Below are 19,112 nucleotides of genomic sequence, written 5' to 3' on the forward strand. Positions count from 1 at the left end.
TACAACATTAGCAAACATGATAAAATCCTTACGCTTGGTAATATGTGTTGCCAGTATGTATGGACACGGAACAGCATGCTTACCCACTGGCAATCCTAAGTCTATAGAAGAATTGCTAGGTTACAGAAATATATCTACAACATGCAGGAAACTGATAAACAAAGAGCGAGTGTATTTACCTCACTATGTGTGAATCATTAGCATGTAGTCATAAATTCTGAACTCCTGCTGCTCTCAGACTAATGGTGAGTCCAAAAAAGAGGTTCGCTTTGAATGTTTGGACAATATTTATGTTGTAGACTTCAGGTTATTACAAGCATCAAATTTAGAGAACCAAGGTTAGGAGCCTGTTTCCCACATTGTAAGTGGTAGAGATCTTGACAAGAATGTCTTTTAAGTTAGTTGTTTAATAGCCTTGAATGGAGAGTGCTTCTGACCCTCCTCCTCTCCTGCAGCTCCTAGAGAAAGATCATTTCAATGTTATCAAAGTTTACTCTCCCCACAGGTAATGCAGTAAGTATAACAAAGGAGACCCTGTCTGTAAATTCCATGCAAGTGCATACAGGACAGTAGAATACTGTCATTTTGTTATTAATTCAGATATTCATAGTCTAAATTATGTTCCAATGAACTCACTTATGGAAATTGAAAACTGAAAATGTATTTATTTCAGAGCGACACATAATTATATACTTCTAGTTTGCCCTGTCTATTTTAAATTACTTTATGCAAATCTCATTTTCAAGGATTATGTATAGAGTAAAATTAGATGAGCCCTTAAATAGCTAATATAATATAATTGTGGAATTATTGTGTGTGTGCATAGCGTGCACATAAGATCCAGATGTTAATTAGTAAACCAGGTTGATTTAGCAAGCAGAAATTTGCTCTCTTTGAGGAGAAATTGAAAGGAGAGACAATTGCTTCCTGGAATGTTATTGTTTATACTATAAGCATACTGAAAGGAAAAAATTAACATGGCAAAAAATACTTTTATAAAAAAAAAAGAAAACACCAATTAAGTTATATAAGCAGGAGTTCATTGCTCCCAGAATCTTGTATGATGGCTTTGCAGAAAAAGACATGAGGTGTTTACCATGAGCATGGTTTGCGTAATGGTAAAGCAGCTTTACATAATCATTTGTGTATATCACTGCATTTCACCTGAAATTAACAGAGTTAGTGTATTTTGCATTAGATGTAGATCTAGATCCTTAGGCATTCTTTTAAGAGATACAACTGGCTCCAGAGGGTTAAAAATTCAGAGTTTACAGTTTCCCTGAACCAAAATTCATGGCCTGAATGGATGCCATTCACAGGGTTTATCCAAAAGGCAACCTTTCACACTGTGGAAAAAGAAAACTTGAGTTAAAATATTTCAGCTTCGTAGACATAACAAAAGAATGTGTTTTAAACTACAAATATAATAACTGTAATTTAGGTCAATTTTGTTATTTGGCATCAAGCAGACAAGTCGGTTTTGCCTTTCCTATGAAAAGCTGATATTTAATGTCTGAAAATAGCCACAAAATGAGTGTGAATTACTCAGAGAAAAATATTGCCTCTACTAAAGCTGACAACAGAAACTTTAAAACAATCACGTGGAACAACCTGTCATCTCAGCCTACAAGTCCTATTCAGGCCTCAGTAATGTGTTCGCTGCTTGCCCAAACTCCCATTGATTTCAGTGGGAGTTCAGAATGTATCGAGAACAGGCGATACTGCCCATATTTTCCACTGTGGCAAGACCTGCGCTGTGACCTGTGAGGTCTTATCACTGATGCCCAGATCCAAAATCTCATTCACCAGGTCACAAAAGCTGAGCAGAGCACGAGTGCAGTAAGTGTCACAGACATATTTCAGACTACCCTAGGCATCTGAAACCCTTTGCTTGTGAATAACAGCAGGTAACAGTGCCATCTTTTAAAAACCTAATGCAAGAGCCTCAGCAAGGAAAGGAAAGCAACCCATTCTGGACTCCATTTTAGATTATATAAATTCAGTTTTGCATTTTGAAGGAAAATCCTCCATAATTTTCCACATAACATGTACAAAATGAAAGAGCTGGAAGACTTTTAAACAATGATGAATATACTGATAATTGAAAATGTTTGTTGTCACAATCTGCAGCTGGACACCTGATGCTGCTCATGGTTTCAGAGGGGAAAAAATGCACATTCTCTGTTACATTAGAAGTTTCTGTTTATTCTTGTTGGGGAAACGTCAGTAAAAATACTCTAAGTGTATATTCTGCACCCACCTAAGGAAATGCTTCACCCAAACTTATCTTTTTGTAACCAAGAAAACACTCCGAGGGTAGAAAAAACTTCATTTATTGTGTAAATATCCTTTATCCTTTGTGTAAATAGCCATCTTTCAATGGTTGTGTGTTTTTACAGTAAGCTTTGTTACTGTACCTCCACTCAAGTTTTCCATGCCAAAACTGAGGATTGTTGCAATGTTTATTTACACTGAATGGTTCAAAATGAATCACTTATTGACCTGCAAACAACAACAAAAATGCTTTATTACTCACCAGATTTTTGTTCCTGTAGTTAATATGAGCGACAGTCGCTTCACCTTTATTTTAGTCTGGCTGTTCCTGGTTATAGTGACATGGTCATAGCGTGCATTACACCATTACACATACACACACAACCAAACCAACTAACCAACCAACCAAAAAAAACCAACAAAAAACAAGGAGAAAAAACAAAACCAAAGCCTAACTGGACAGTTACTGCTGTAAAACCTGAATAAGTTAAAGGGAGTCAGCCTGTGTACTTAAAGCACTGTTTTCAAAATTGCTTTTGCACTGTAATGGCCAAGAGGCACTGCCAGCCCTGCCTGTCCCTGTGCACCCCTGAGACTCCCTTGACCCTGCCCAGGCCCCAGGACCTCATGGTAGCCCCCTGGGACTGCCAGCCCCTGCCCCAGTGATGCTGCAGCAGGGCTTGCCTCCAGCTCCTCAGCATCCCAAGGCTATGCCTGACCCTGCTTCCCCTCACCGGGCCTGATCATTTCAAACATTATTGTTGGAATGATAATAACAATCATTCACAATGAACACAGATTTCCATTCCATAAAGTACTTATGCTTTAACGAAGAATACAGTTTCCTAGCAGCAGGTGTTAACATTGAAATGAAAAATTAGATTGTATATCTGTCTTCAGAAGGATAAAATTGAAAATAGGATTTACTAAAAACACTGATAATATCTTGAAACACTCATTTGTCTTTAAAGGTATATTAAATTTCATGGGTTTTCTAGTTTGCTTGAGGTATTTCAAGACTGCTTGGGGAATACGCAGGGGAATGTTTCTCTAACTATTACTATGTATGCCTGCCGAAAGTGTGACCTGTTGATAGCTGTATGAAGGTGTATTTTGCTCCCTGTATCCTTCGTCATTCTGGAAAAGCTTAAAAACTAATTACAAAGCTTCTAATTTCCAGTCTTTCTGCATTATAAGCCAAAATTAAAGGGGAAATCTGAGGCCATGGGAATCTATTCTTAACTCTGAGGCTGCAGACTTACTAACTAATGTACTTAGCTAAGTACTTACTAAATTACTAAGTACTAATGTACTTACCTAGCCTCTGCACAGTATGTAGGGCGACTCTATGTTTGAAATTAAGTAATTACATAAATCTTTCCAGGGTTAGGGCTGGCCTCTGAAAATCTCATTCATTTTTATCAGGAATTTCCTCTGAATAATATTCAACATCAAAGATGGCAAAGTCAGGCTATAAGAGAAGTGTTTGTTCTGTTGTCCGATTGTTACTGTTGTCCTACCAACATAGACAACAAAATTCATCTTCTAAAGTCTACATCAAGGATCAGACCAATTTGATGCAAGTTGAGGAAAACTCTAGCACAGGCAAACGATTAAACAGCTTATTAGATGAGTGGTATACATCATTAAAGAGTTAAAAGGACAGTCAAATGTTATGAATTTTATTTTGTCCTCTCGATATGAGGTCTTTTACTAATGGATTTACTTCTTAAAAGATAAAAATTTCTGGATATTTGATTCTGAAGAATGTAACCCATCAAGGAATAAACGTAGAGGAAACAAAAGTCTCTACTAAAGTTGTAATCTCTTAGAGATATTTGTGAGGCTATTTTCTATAAAAGTGAACAACTTTGTTTTTCTGCTTTGAATACGGTGAGATTAAAAGCCAAGGCTCTGAAGACCTACAATTACAGTTTTAGCATAAGGAATCATACAGTTCTATCAGGGTATGGCTATATCTACATAAATGTATCATAAAGCTTTTGACTACAAGTTTTCTTTTCAAGCAAAGTAAATTTGCATCCATACAGTGCATCTTGTTAGGCATTAAGCTAGTCCACAGGGCTTTTTAGTGCATACACCATTTTTTTTACCTACTTGGCATGCACAGTGCTATATCAGGGTTCTCTAATTATGAAGCTGGAAATGAGTTTCTACAGTTTGACTATCAGCTTCTCTACTGACTTCATGGGTAGACAATTCTACAAAATACAGTCCTTCCTCTTTGCCTTGTATATATTACTTTTATATTGCATTCTCTTACAAGTTTTTAGAATCCTATGCCTTCCTGTAATCATACTTCATTTTTAAGCTCCTTTTGACCCATGTTCTCCTGTTTATGCCTAGTGCTTTCAGCTATACGGCAATATACAACTTAGATACTTGTGCTCATGTGGAAGTTGTGTTCTACAGCATTTGCTTGTTAATTAACATTTTTAATGCTTCCCTGACCAGATAACAGTTTTTTGTTTGTGGAAGCTTATACTCAGGAAAAATCTGCTTTAGAAAATTGACCTTTTTATCTCAGGATCAGTTTTGGATAGCTAGGTGACAGAGATTGCAAAATTCTTCAGGAACAAGAGCAGGCAAACAGCACGTTAGAGATTAGTAGAGCTCTGTGAAATTTCTCTCAGCGAAGATGAGAATTTCCATCTTTTACAAGGTTAGGCAAGGATGCAGGTGGTTTGGAGAAGTGTTTTTTTTTTTTTTTTTTTTTCCCTGCTCTTTAGATTTCATTTCTGAGACTTACTTTTACATGCTCTGAAAGTTATCAGCTCTGGAATTCAAGTTCAGTAACACACAGAGATTGGAAATTGTGAAGATGGGCGAGTTAAACTGTCTACACAAAAATAACCCCTATTGGCTTTCTCTCTCTCTCTCTCTTTTTAAAAAGAAATTTTCTTATAATTTTCTTCTCTTATAGTCTGGAAGACAGTTTGAACACTGATTGCTTCTAAAACAGTGATACCCACATGGTTCTCCAGGCTGCTAAAACAACAGATTGGTGAAGAGTGGCTTGCATATCTTACCCAGGTCTTCAGGCAGCTCTGCCATAACAAAGGCAAGAGTTAACATCACCTTCCAGTACTAGTGTAGTAGCTATCTGCTTTCTTGTGAAAAGGAAAGGTAAAGATGTACCTACTTCCCAGAAGAGTACTCCCCCTGGGGAGAGAGAGAGGAAGAGTTATGGACTTCATCCTAATGACATACAAGCAAGGGCTGAATATGGTGAGTACAAGTAAAATCCGTTCAACAGCAGCTCTTGTCATTTCCTTTACCTGGTTCCTTACCCACCCCACAATTCTTACGGTTAGCCTCTGTATTATTGTGTTCAACTAAAAACATCTGGTATTATAACTACTCAAAGAAGTCCAGAGAGATCCTACTCTAAGCCCTCTGTATAGAAATTCAATTATCCATAAATGTTACCAGTTTGGGCTGGCACAATACATTTTTGGCAACTATCACCTTTTCAATTTACTTGTATACCTTCAAATATTCACCCTTTAAAATATATGTTCCCAGAACATGTAACTCTACTAAAGTTTAGCTCTGGAAAGAATTTTATCTTAAAAGCCATCAGGCTGTTTTATTCAAGTTTCGCATATTGCACAACATGGGTTTTATTTTACACTCTTCACATAGATAACCAAATACATATCCTGGGTGAGCGGAACCTGGTTCTTATTTGTCTGTCTTTCTTTTGTTCTTTCAGTTTGGTATATAAAACCATACAAATGCTTTCCTACTTAAAATGCATAAAAAGCAGCTTTCCAAATGTAGTATGACACAATAGAACTTTGGGGTAATTTTGTAATTATTTGACTGTCACTACCATTATGCATAACTCAAAAGTTATACATAATTTATGGATACGATACTGTATATTTCATAGAGATAGCAGTCAGATACCTTGTATAAATGCCTTACAGAAGATAGTTTTTGTTTCTCTGGGCAGGCTTCAGTGTTCTTTGGCAGAAGCTTGTGTATCACGGAACAGCAGCTACTAACAGGCTGTAGGAAAGCATTTTCTGGTAAATGCCTTAATGCCTGTAAGAAGTCATTTGATTTATCCATACTTTATTGGAGAGAAAAAAACCAGGGTAGTTAACACATCATCCATGTGTAAAAAACATTTTTAAAAGACAGCATGGGCATTTTTAATCTATCTTAGCCCCCACAAACAATACTTGTCTGTGGCCACAGTGTGGGGGCTGCAGTACCTCCACAGACCCCAATCCCCTCAGCTGCCCACGGCACGCCCCCGCAGAGCAGTGGTTTATTCACCCCTCTCCTCGCACAGGGGATTTCTTTCCAGAAAAGATTCCTTTCTCTTTTTCCTTCTCAGAAAAGATTTCTTTCTCTCCAAGAGGGAAGCCCTCAGGGAGCCGAGCCCCTCAGCCGGGCGCCGCCAGCCCCTGGCACAATGGCGCCGCCTCAGGAAGGGACCGAGGAGGGCAAGAAGCCACCCGGACACCAGCTCCTATCCCAGACAGGGGGCAGAGGCGGGCAGGGGGTCCCCAAAGTAGCCCCCAACACCCCCGGGCACCGCGGGACGAGGGAAGGGGCCGGGGCACCGGCGCCTCAGCCTCGCCCTTCCCGCGGGCGCCCGCCCGTGTGGCCGTGCCGGGCTCCGCCTCAGCCGCCCCAGTCGCTTGAACTTTCCCCGGGCGCTCGCAACAAGCGACCCGCTCCGAGCTGCCCCGTCCCCGCCTGGAGCCGCCAAACTCCCCGTCCCCACACCCTCAGCTCCCCTCATCCCCTCGCCCGCCCCCAGCCGCTCCCCGTCCCCACCATCACGCCCACCCGCGGCACCCCCACACCGCCCGCCTCTCCTCCCTTCCCTTCTCTTCCCTCCCCGCCCCGCACACGCCCACCCCCGGCCCCTGCCCCTTCCCCGCAACCGGGCAGAGCCCCCCGCCGCCGGCTGCTCCTCCGCGGGGCCGCGCTGCCCTCCGCCGCCCCTTGCACAGAAGCAGGGAGAGAAAGAAGGAAGGTGGAGGCGAGGGGGCCGCGGCCGCGCCGTCCGGATGCGGTGACCCCCCCCCAGGCTTCGCCTCCGGGGCCGCACCGACGCGGGAGGGACGAGCGAGGAGCGGCGGCGGCGGCTCGCCGGCTGCCACCATGGGCTGCTGCACGGGGCGCTGCACGCTCATCTTCCTCTGCTCGCTGCAGCTGGTGAGTGAGCGCCGGGGCACGGCTCCACGGGGCACGGCGAGGGGGGACGGCCCCGCTCCTCGCCCCGCGACCCCCGAAGTTTGGCGGTGCCCCCCCCGGGGAGTCCCCCCCCCAGGCCGTGTGGGGGTGCTCGGGAACGCCGTCGCCATCCTCTGCCCGTCTCCCTTTTTCCTCTCCCGAAGGGCGAAATCCGCCCGTCCTCTCCCGCGACTTTCCCGGGCTTCCTTTTCTCCTCGTTAAATATTCCCGAGGCGGGAGGGAGGGAGGATAATGCGTCTCCTGCTCTTTGTTTACCGAAGTTGGCGTATTTGTTTCGGGGAGAAAGAGTTGTCAAGGCGAAACGGCACCGAGCGGTGATCATCCTTCCTCGGGCTCGTTAGCTGAATGATAAAATAGTGCTCTTCCCTTAACAGTTCGTCCCTGGTCCCAAGAGTATTTTAAAAGATTTTCTTTTTTCTAGTGACTCAGAGTCGTCGTTTTGCCACATGATCTTTCCCTAGGACGAGTGCTGGTCCTTGAGTCTGTAAAGAAAATAGTGGGATGCATCTACTGCTTTTATTTTTTTCCCCCAAATCCTTTTCTAATCTTCCTAGTTTTCTGTTACAGCACTCAGAAACGCCCAGTGTTTCAGGGGCAACGTGCTTAAATCCAACGCGTATGATTACTTCACTTGACAATCCTCATTCATTCTCGGGGCTTTATGCCAGGCTCTCCGCCTGCTCGAGCTGGTGTACGTACCTCCATTGTGTTCCGTGCGAGTCTGGACCCTGCTGAGATTTGCTTTCATGGGATGGAGTTAAGTGTGGGATAGGTGCACGAATGGTTCAGCCTCACCAAAAGGCAGAGGAGACGTGCAATTTGTGCCCGTAGTGCTAGGAGAGCTTTGCTTGTACGTTTCTGGCTTTGTTTTTTTCTTGTTTTGCGTCAGTTTCACAGATACTCTCCCATTGACTGCAGGAGAATTGCTCCTGATTTACTTCAGTGCGTGTGGGAGGAGAAACAACCCCTTTTTCTTCAAATATATCCCTCTACCGGTTACGGAGGTTATAATAACTGTATTTACTGTTCTGTAGTATTACTCGGAGGCTATAAAAATTGAAGTAAAGTGTGAATAGCCACCATAATCTGCAGAGAAATGCATATAAAATCTTTCAGAAAAAGATTCCTGTTTTATGAAAGACCTATCAGATGATCTAACAACTTTCAGAAATGACTTTAATATGTAGCTTTTTCTGCTGTACTTACCTGTTTTATAGTAATGTTCCACTGTCGTCATATCCATATCTTTTATGCACTGATAAATGCCTGTGTGGCAAAATGCTTTCTCTTTGTTTAAAAATAAAAGTCATGCTTTACATCCAAGGTGTAATCTGGTACACGTGAACTTAAAGCTCAGGCACTTTCCGTGATTTCAGTGGTGGTAGCGTTCAATTTGTGCCTGTAGAAGTTGTCACCAAGGGCGGTTTTAGATCTTTTTCTCACAGGTCACGAGTATAGAGCATGCACAACAGAACTACATCCCCAGACATTACTGTCATTAGGGGAGATTTATTTTACCTTGCATCCAGTTATGGAGAGGTGAAAGGCGCGTTGCTGACTGTGGACAACGTTTAGATAAAGTGCTGTAACAGCCAAAGTACTTGTGCTAATTTCTAGCATTTCCAAAGTACAGGTGATTTATACAACTCGAGGAAAAACTTTAGGAAAAGAGAAAGCTGGGCATGTGTTTTAAAATTGTTCTGCCTAGTCATATTCTAGTCATGTCAGAAAAGGGTCTGCAAGCAGTTCTGCCTGAACCTTAGGATTAACCTTTGGATGTCACCTGAGGAAGACAGATCTTATAGAATACAGTTGGCAACACCTTCAATAGCATACAGATACTGCGTAGGCTCTCTTTGACATAAAATGAGGTGAAGTAAAAAGCCAAATTCCTGGAAACGTGTTCACACCAAAGGTTTGCTTCTTGTTTGAAATAAATACACAGTATGCAGTGGCCTCGCAGCACAGCTTCGTGATTCTTTGAAACTAGCTTCTCTAACTTTTGCCTACTCTGCGTGGTTATATGTTGCTGGAATGAAAAGAACAACAGTTGTTGTATGATAGTCTATAAAATACCCATTCCCTAAAAATAATGCATAAAGTGTGTAAACTTCAAGATTTGTTTGTCATTTTCAATGCTCTTTGTCTGCTGGGGGACTTTGATGTGGTATGACAATAATACCAGTTTTCAATTGTGTTTTGATTCATGAAAATGTCTATCTCTGACTGACAGCTTTTCCATTTTATAGTTAATACATTTTAATATCGAATCCAGTAATCCCAAGGACATTCTGTAGTTCATTTTACATCATTTAATGATAATTTCGTTCTTCATGTTCATCAATGTGAATCCCTATCGTTGTGTGTGATACGGGATTCTGGAAATAATTGCAGAGAGGGTGGGCTAGGTGGCACCGCTGCAGGAAAAGCTGTTAACCACAGGGTTTCCTGAACGGTTGCCTTGCACCTCTGCAGGTTGATTCTGCTTCTGGAAGCCAAGGGAATTTTGTGTAAGGAGAACAGTGCTGTGCCCCCCCGCCCCGCGTTTAAACCCCATGATCTCTGTCAATATCTTGCTCTTCCCGAGTGAAGCATAAGCCATTTCCAAAGTTGTCAAGCTAAGAACTCAGAAGTGTGTGCATATCGTTTTGCACATAAATCTGTCATTAGGATTATTAGGAGCTATGTATATGTCTGAAAAATATATCATAAGGATATATGAGCCCTTTGGATTACAGTCATAAGTCTTACTAGTGTCATCAGAAGTCAGAGATGTTGGCCTCCCTTGTACTAGAAAATGAAAGCAGCTGCCAGAGATGGTGCCTGTGTTAGAGTAGCCACAATGCCATAAAATACTGTAACAGGAAAATGTTTGGAAAATAAAGCAAGTTCAAAAAATATTAAATTCTGGAAGTGGTAAATTGGCAAAGAATTGCAGAGAGATTTAGCTGTGTGAATCCAATTGATGTTAATATGTGTCACACTGTGGAAACCTTCATGCTGCTCTGAAAATGTGTTTCTGAGTAACTACCATTGCAGGATAATTTTATTTCACAGAAAGTGGAAGTTTGTGGTACCTAGAAGTACACAGATATGCAAACACAAATAAGTGTAAATAACAGAGGTCATGAATGAGATTTTCAGAGCAGTGAAGGGAAGATAAATGGAAGGTGCTAAGGAAGCTTCCTTGCTTTGAAAATCTCATTTCATTTGTTTTTCCTTGGACTTTGCCGCACTGTGTTCATTATATAGATCCAGATTTAAAAGTGTATGTTTTACCTAATTGTTGGCATAAAGGAGTTTATTCTCTGTTTAACCTGTTGCTTTCCAAACAGTTTTTGTGCCAATAGACCACACAGGTAATAAACAGTTTCTGTGTATTAATGGTTTGACCAAGTGACTGCCTGGTGAGTGCACTTGGTCATTTTAATAAACTCTTAATATACAGAAGGTTTATGTTTGTGATTACCCTTAACATTAATTATACTGACACCTGTAAATTCTTACTCTGTGAGTTGAGGTTGTATACATTAGACTAAAAGGTAATGTTTCCCCATTTATTATTATACGTAGTGGAATTTCAGTAGTTACGTGGGGAAGTGGTATTTGCCATGTGTAGATTTTAATCTCATTCAAAAATGTTTTATTAAACTGGAACCTTTAACTTCTGCTAATGTACCTTCTGAAAATCTCATGATTTTTCCTGTCTGTGCTTGCATGTTAGAACTGACAGATAGCAGTTTTTTCACTTAACAGCTCAGGGGTTCAAGAGGTTTGATAAATTTGAGAAAGTAAAATCTTTGAACCAGTAAATTGCGGCATCTTTTTTATGTTGGTAACAGAGTCTCTGGCCTATTGATCAGCAGATGAAGCGTCTGTCCACTGGTAAAGGATGAGGGAGTGCACGTCGTCCTAACAGGGATGGAGGGGACTTAAGATTTCAGCCCTGAACAATATGCAGTTAGCAGGATGCTTCCCTTACTGTTAAGAAAGCTGTTGGGGGAATGGTGTTTTGCTCAAATAACTCAAATGACACCCCCAAATCATGTAACTGTTCCTACTGGCTGTGCCTGAGAGGCGGATGCACTTGTTATGTGGATGTGTGAATGCACTTAATGTTAAATTAGAAGTAACATGCTGCATCCAGCACGACTACTTGAGTTACGTCTTTGCAAGTTGAAATACAAAAAATGTGTGACATAGTATCCTTCTTAGGATCTCTGTCATCGGGAACAAAAGAGTAGCAACCACCAATAAGTGTTTTTCACTTTGTTTTTGGTTTATTTTACAAGATTGTTGGAAGATAGCTATTTTAAAAACACATTTTTAGTGCATCAGCCCTGCAGTGTTTAACCACTCCATACACCAGAAATTCAGCCTCGATAGTGAAATCCCCTCTTCCCCAAGCCACAAGCAATACTTCTGTCAGTTCAGTGTTCCGAAGTTGGGAATTCAGAGCTTGAGAAACCTTAACTTTGCAGGGCAGTCTGAAAATTTTGAACTAGGTGAATCTCTTAAGCTATGTGACTGTTTCTTTGGTTTAGGCTTTATTCACCACAGCAGGCTATTTTTCTACCATCCCTTGTTGCTCTGATGGTGTCTGACAGTCTTCTGTCATATAGAAATATACAGAATATTTGTACAGTGATGAACTTAACGAGTCAAAATTTTAACTACAATAATGGCATTTGATTCACTGAAAATCGAGTTATGCAGCTATCCTTTCTGTCTATAAGAACAGGAAGTTTTGGAAATATTTCTTTTAAGAGTACCGGAAGATGCAGCGGATCTTCTATTTCAAGATCTGCTACGTTCTGCCAAAATTTTGGGGACTGGGAAGCAAAGATAGCAGTTTTGAAAATCATTAAAATTTAGAAGGGTAGCATTGTTGGATCCAAATGGGGTTTGGGTAGGACTTGCAGAACTTGAGCACAGAGTAGGTTTATGCCTAGAGATTCCATGAGATTGACTGCACCAGCAGTTGAATGGGTGGTGTTTAAACCTTGCTGGTTTTGTGAGGTTTGGGTATGAAATAGAAACTTATATGATGAGATACTATTAGATCATGTTTTTCAATATTTATGTACCTTTCATGCATCTTGGAAGTGTAAAGAGGATCCTCTTAGTTATGGGGCCAATCTGGTAAGTTGACAAATAAATAATCACAGTTCTTTAGTTTTTCAGGTAAAAGTTTTGCATCTTGCTTCCTCTGTGATATCCAGGTTACTTTTGCAAATAAATAAAATAATTTAATTGATTAGGTGACCAAAGAGAGAATCAAACCAGTTGCACAGATGACTGGTCCCGATATTGCAAAAGAAAAGTGAGTGGAGGTTATCTACTTCGCTTGAATAGGATCAGCATCAATTCCTGTGCTCACTACAAATATTGGTAAGATCTTCTTAGCTGTGCACAATGGAAGGAGGAGAGGCAATGCACCCAGGCTGCAGCAAGGGGGAAGTTCTGGTTAAACGTTAGGGGAAAAAAATAAATGATAGTAAGGATAGTAAGAGCAGCCATACGTTGGATCATGTTTTCAGGCAAGCTGATGAATCTCTGTTCTTAAATAGTTTTAAAACCCAGATGAATATAGCTCTGAAAAACCTAATCTAACTTTGAAGTGTATCTGATGTTGAATTGGGCCGTGCCACAAGTAAGAGTTTTAGCAGGTAACCTTCAGAGATCTCTTTCAACTTAGGTTACCTTATGACTATGCCGTTTTACCAAAGCATAAAGAATAAGGGTCTTCGATTCTTTATTGGGAGGGTATTTGAAATACACAATAATTTAGGTTGTTTTGAGAGAACTACCTTCTTAATTTGTTGTGGGTGTAATACTGTGGAAATAGGCTTGAATTTGGCCTATGCAGTTGTGTATCCGAACACCGAACTAAAGTGTTAAATTAAATGACAAGTACCTATGATGGCCTTGTCATTTGTAATTTCAGAAAGAGTATTTCTGCAATACAATATAGTATGTCAGATTTTTTGAGCTCATTTGTATTGAAGCAAAATACATTTTATTCATTCCTGTAGTTAATTGCTAAGCAAGACTGTAGACATTTTGGGGGCAGAGAGCCTGTTATTTTCATTGGTATGGGGAAATGAACTGCACGTTTTTGGTTCTAGATGAGAAGCAGTAATAAGTGACTGCGTGGTTCAAGAGGGTGATAATACGATACAGAGTTTTTCACCTCCAGGTCACGTTTTGAAATGTACTGCAAGTTAGATGAGGGCAGAAGTCATTATGGCTTGTATGAAATGTTAGCCGTCGTGATATGGTGTCAATATAAAAACATTATCTCCGTATTAGTCCTGATTTCCACCTTTTATGTTATACTAGGAGGATCAAGGAGATGGCCATGGCATTGTGAAGACCGTAGCAATCTCTTTGCCCATGTTTTCTTCAGGTCATCTTTTCAGTGCTGCCAGCAGGACAGAGCGATGAAGTTTGCACTGCCTTTGCTCATGCTGGAAATGATAACTTTGCTTGGGATGGCGTCATAGGGAGACATTTGTAACCTTAATGTGTCACATTAAAACAAAATGAAAAATAATGTTTAAAAAGATCACATTGATTTTGTGTGAATTTCATCTTTTTCATAAGAAGAAGAATATTTCTTGCTTTTTATTTAGTACATTTTGCCTTGAAAATAAAATTCAGCAATGGGGAATGGAAAATGTCTCACTTTGAATCTTGAAGCTGCTTAGATTCATCGAAGATGAAATAGTTTTCTCCTCATCTATCAAGAGCAGTTAATGCGCATCTTCCTAAAGGGTATGCCAGCAGGTTTCAGATGATACATTGCTACGCTCGGCGAGATCCACAATTCCCTGACAGAGCACTGCCAGCAGCACTATCACAGGTTTTAGCATGTCATGGGCTTTTTTTTCCCCGTGTGTGACCAGTGAAATCTTTGCGATCTCGCTAAGGATCTGTGCCTTTGGCAGGTCCGTAAAAGAAAGCCGTAAGCTGGATTTAATCACTGTTCTCTGATCTCAGGAACATACAGAGTGCTTAAGACCCTGGTAATAAAAAGGTAGTAAAAGATTTTATTTTAGTCTTTTAGTCTTTTTATTTTTTACTATACTTCCTTATCATCTGGTCTTTCTTCAAACACTGCCATACCTTGCATGTAATCCCAGCTCAGATGGATTTTTTAATGCTGTGGTGATTTGGGACTTGTTCTTACGAGTTGCTGAATGCCCTCCAGCTCTCATTAAAGTCCCTGAAAGTCATTCTTTTACATATAGGCTCTTCATAATAATAGGTTCAAGCAAAAGCAGCAGAAAACCCTTCCAACGAGCAAATGCCAGTATTACAGTGAAAAGAAAGAAAAAAGAAAAGTTTTCTACTTAATCAAACGAGTGGGGTTTGCCAGACAAATATCTCTTACAGAAATTAACATCAAGAAATAGAGAAATGGAAAATTTTGTGAAACGCAAAAGAAAGATAATTGGCAAAGAATTACTTGTATTGAGTGTGACTCTCGAACAATCACAGTTGGTTCTTCCACAGATCTCTCCAAAGGGGATTGAGGTTTTTTTATTTCATCAGCACCAAAGTTTTAGAAGAGAGTGAGTATAAATATAAATAAAGAACATACGTTTTAGTCAAATGGAATTTCCCTAAGGAGGGTTTTGACACACAGCAAAGTAGCTACAGATAGAGTAAAGGAAGGTGACCCATGAACAGAAAGATCCTGATATGCTTTTATAGTGAGGGAGATCATGTGTGAGCATGAGATGAATTGTGGAAAGGTACATTTAGATCAGTGTAAAAAAGGTGAGACATGGGAGCCCTCTTCAGTACACAGATGAAAGTTAACTGTGTCTGTAGGAGGAGTTCCTCTCTAAGGTTTCACTGGAAGCAAGACCTTAAGAAAATAATTTTTATCTTATCTAACATGTTGCTGATGATAGGCCTACCTCTCACTGTTGTATTTTATTGCTAGTGTCAGACCTTCTGAATAAAAAGACAAAGAAGCACAACCGTATTATGATGATATTTATTAGAGAGATTAGAATTGCAGTCTTTCTCACCTAACTTTAGTTTTTTCCTCTGGTGGATCTTTGAAAATTCGGTACCGTTCTGGGAACACTGCAGATTCACTGCCCTGTCAACAGTCCGTGCAATCTCATGTAAGCAAAGTCCTTCTGGAGCTTGTGAGGATGCAGCTGAAGCTCTGCATGAGCCTCAGTAGAAATGAGTAGGTATGTAAATTCCAATAAAATACGAGACTTGTGCATCCCTACAAAAGAAACAAAAACCAAAACAAAACAACAACAAAACAATTAGACAGATTTTTAGATGGACTGGAAGGAGCTTATAAAATGTCTAAATGTGTTTCAGAAATGGGATTCTGTTAAAATCGAGTGTGTAGAAAAAACTTCTTTAGGAAGTTTAGTCTCCATAATCAAGGAATAAAAAGCTGAAAAATTCTAAAGCTGGAAACTATAAGGCATAATAATGTAGGAATAACATTACAAAAATATGTAGTTTTGCCTCTGCTTGTGTGCTATTTTTTTTTCAGCTAAAAGCTTATTGTGTCTTTCTGCACAGAGAACAGTATTTCATTTCTCTATTTTTTTCCATGAATTAAGTAGACATCATCAAGGTAAGTGTGTTTAGATTTTAACTGGAACAGAAGCCTTGCTGCTCCTACAGATTGTGTGAATAATTTACATCACAGAAACCTCAAAAGCCTCTCTGCCCTCTAACGCAGATGGAGCTACTCAGAGAAATGAAGAGATGGTCTCCTCATGAAGATCCCTTGAGCTGCTGAAGATTATTAAGTCAGCCTGTAGTCAGTCAGCTGTACATTTTTAAGGTGCCCATTTCAACGTATCTACTAGCATGTGCATTCCGGAAGCTTAAAAAAATCTCCACATTTGGAAGCAATTTTAGGTGTTTGCCGCTGTTTCCCGTTGATTCTTATGTTGGCACCAGTTGCTGATTGGTGCTCAGCTTCATCTTTCTTCTGATAAACTGTTTCTGTTCTCATCAACATAAAATTCTTGGCGCCAGTGCTTAGCTGTGAAATTATATGCTATTTCCATTCTGTCTGAGAGCCCTTTTTTCCTGAGCCAGATGATTTGTTCCCATCTCTCCTCCCAACTATTTCAGAACAAGTTCCAAGTTCTGATCTTCATCTGCTTTATTAAAGTAGGATTCAGACCCTGTTCGCCCTAATCCCAAATCAGTAAAACTTAAAATTTAATTGTAGCTGTAAGTTGACCCAGTGAACATCTGGTTTAAGGTTCTTCAATCCTGAAAGTATTCTTCACTTCTGTGGTTGCACTGTCCCATTATCACACCCTTGGCTAAAATAGTGTCATTCTAGTGAACTGTGATAAATGGCAAAAGTGTTTGCCCTTACAAGTGGCAGGTAGAATTGCTTGGTTAAAACAAAGTAATCAGTGCTGCTGAGTAGAGCACTTTCATAAACAAGGATAAGTCTCCTGTCCAAAGATCCATGTACATGTTTCTTTAACTACTCTTCCAGCATAAGAAAAAAAATCAAAGTTGTGCAGAAATGAATGTATAGTACTGTGGTCCATTTCTCCTCACTTGTAGGAAAACCAAGCACAGGGTTGTTATCTGATTGATTTATGTCTATACGACAGGAATAGAATTTAGTTTAGTCTAATCCACAGTTAGCTGTGTTTTTTTGCATCGTGCTGGTTGCACAACATTAAAAAAAGGTCTGGTTAGTTTAGAGAAGAAGGCAGTGTGAAGAGTAGTTAATGAGTGATACATGATAAATGAGCTAGTAGTATAATTTACTGTAATGCTGTTGTCAGAGGACTTTCAACAGGGATGTTGGAAGGGAATAGAAGTAGTTCTTCCAAGTCTGAATGCATGATGACAAATCAGATGTATGGATGGCAGTAGCCTAAACCAAACTTCACTCAAATGTCACGAATGAGTTTAAGTGTATTGAAGTATTTTTGATGTCATGAATGGCTTTAGGTTGTATTAGTAATGTATAATTTAATCATAGTGGTTTGATGAAAGCCAAAGCTGACTGAGTGGTACCAGAAGTAACCACAAAGTGCCAAAGTTGATTTAAACTGAATGAATGTGATGAAGCCCTTCATTTCTCTGCATGTTTTTTCGTTAGTTAAGTAGCTGTAGTCAAGTGTGTTTAGATTTTAATTGTTACAAGTTACACCTGTTAGTCTGTGCATCTGTAATCAGTTGAGCATACGGATGACTCTTTCACAATATCACTCATGTAGCTGAGATGTGGGGTCTTCATGCACGGCACTAATGCAGGCTGCCTGGAGCCTTCTTAACAAGAACAAGAGCAGCCACACCAAGAGGTCACTGAGTCACTTAATACAGCTGCGTGCTCCTTGCTCATTGTGGGACAAGTGTGGGGCAGGCACTAAACCTGTATGAACCCTGCTCTGCTCAAATTTTCTACATACCCTGGCTTTTATTTTTATCTTTTTAAAAGGGAGGGGGGTATTTCACGATGGCTGGAGCACAAAGTTACCTGTAACCTCTTTTAGTCACGTTTAACAAGCTTGCATCACCTATAAAGAGTACGGAGAAGTTGGAACTAGGTAATATTTAAGGTTCCTTCCAAACCAAACCATTCTATGACTCTATGAAAGAGTGCTATGAAGTAGTTTCATTGCATTTTTATATCCATGAAAGGTTCCAGGCTTTTGAGTTCAGCCAGTATGTGATACTTATTTGCATTGAAAGCTGATGAACTGTTTCTGTGGAGCCTTGTGGTCAGAAAACTGTCAAGGTTAATCCAAGGTCTTACTAGCAACAGAGATTCTGGCCTTTCCTTTGACCAGATAATAATTTCATTACGTGTTATTCTGCCTTCCTACATATTTGGTTGCCTTAGCATACCGGACCTGTGAAATTCTTGGCCATGTGAATCTCTTAGTTTTCTGTGAGATTTCTAGGCTGTAGTTGGGTTTCTAGGCTGATCTGCATCTTGTGCATGTGCCAGACATGCTGGAGTGCTCCACTGCTGCTAGGGTTTCACCCTGCTTACCCATCTGTTGAGAAGCTGAAGTAATTAATGCCCCAAATCCAGTACTGGGTTAGTGCTTTTAAAAATCACGAGAAGCAGAGTGCAGCAGAGGTTGTCTCTAGACTATGATGTGTGTCTGAGATACACCTTGCCTAAAGTGCTTACAAACCAAAACAGGTAGTGCACTTGGGAAAGGAAGCATGCAAATGTTAAATGATTTTCTTTAGGCCCTACAGAGAATCTCTGGATTCTGGTCCATTTTTTTCTGCTTGGCGTTTGCTCATGTTTCTGCACAAAATTACCATACTTCCTTTTCTGTATTGGCCACAAGTGACTATGAGTGTGTTAATATTTTGATAGGCAAGTTCTCTATATTTGGGTGGGGGCATAGTTGGAGATTACGTTATTTTTTAATTGCGTGCTGTTTGCAAAGTGATTTAGGGGTGGTAAAAGTCACTGCAAAGACAAAAATATCTTTCTGTTTAAGGAGGAATGTACTAACTACAAATTCTCTCTTGGAAAGATTATTTTCAGGTGTTGACAGATTTGAGTCCTGACATGATCAACTGGAATTCTCTGCTGCAGAATGAGACTTGCAGAT

At 40.2% G+C, this 19,112-nt stretch overlaps 1 protein-coding gene and 1 long non-coding RNA gene across 7 annotated transcripts in view; one reads left to right on the forward strand and one right to left on the reverse strand.

The window, feature by feature from the left end:
• Positions 1-2,344: 2,344 nt before the first annotated feature.
• Positions 2,345-7,137, reverse strand: LOC136790191 (uncharacterized). The gene is made up of 3 exons (XR_010829700.1): positions 6,208-7,137; positions 5,325-5,457; positions 2,345-2,502 (listed from the first exon to the last, which is right to left on the reverse strand). It is a non-coding gene; the product is annotated as an uncharacterized lncRNA (long non-coding RNA).
• Positions 7,138-7,155: 18 nt separating this feature from the next.
• The window catches only part of NKAIN3 (sodium/potassium transporting ATPase interacting 3), a 372,124-nt gene continuing 360,167 nt past the window's right edge, over positions 7,156-19,112 (forward strand). For all 6 annotated transcript variants that reach the window (XM_066993031.1, XM_066993029.1, XM_066993028.1 and 3 more), the window contains exon 1: positions 7,156-7,473. In XM_066993031.1, the coding sequence (XP_066849132.1) occupies positions 7,420-7,473 (54 nt within the window). In that variant the 5' untranslated portion in view covers positions 7,156-7,419. The remainder of the gene's footprint in view (positions 7,474-19,112) is intronic.

The sequence above is a fragment of the Anser cygnoides genome, chromosome 2 (genome assembly GCF_040182565.1).
Source record: "Anser cygnoides isolate HZ-2024a breed goose chromosome 2, Taihu_goose_T2T_genome, whole genome shotgun sequence".
Classification (NCBI taxonomy): Eukaryota; Metazoa; Chordata; class Aves; order Anseriformes; family Anatidae; genus Anser; species Anser cygnoides.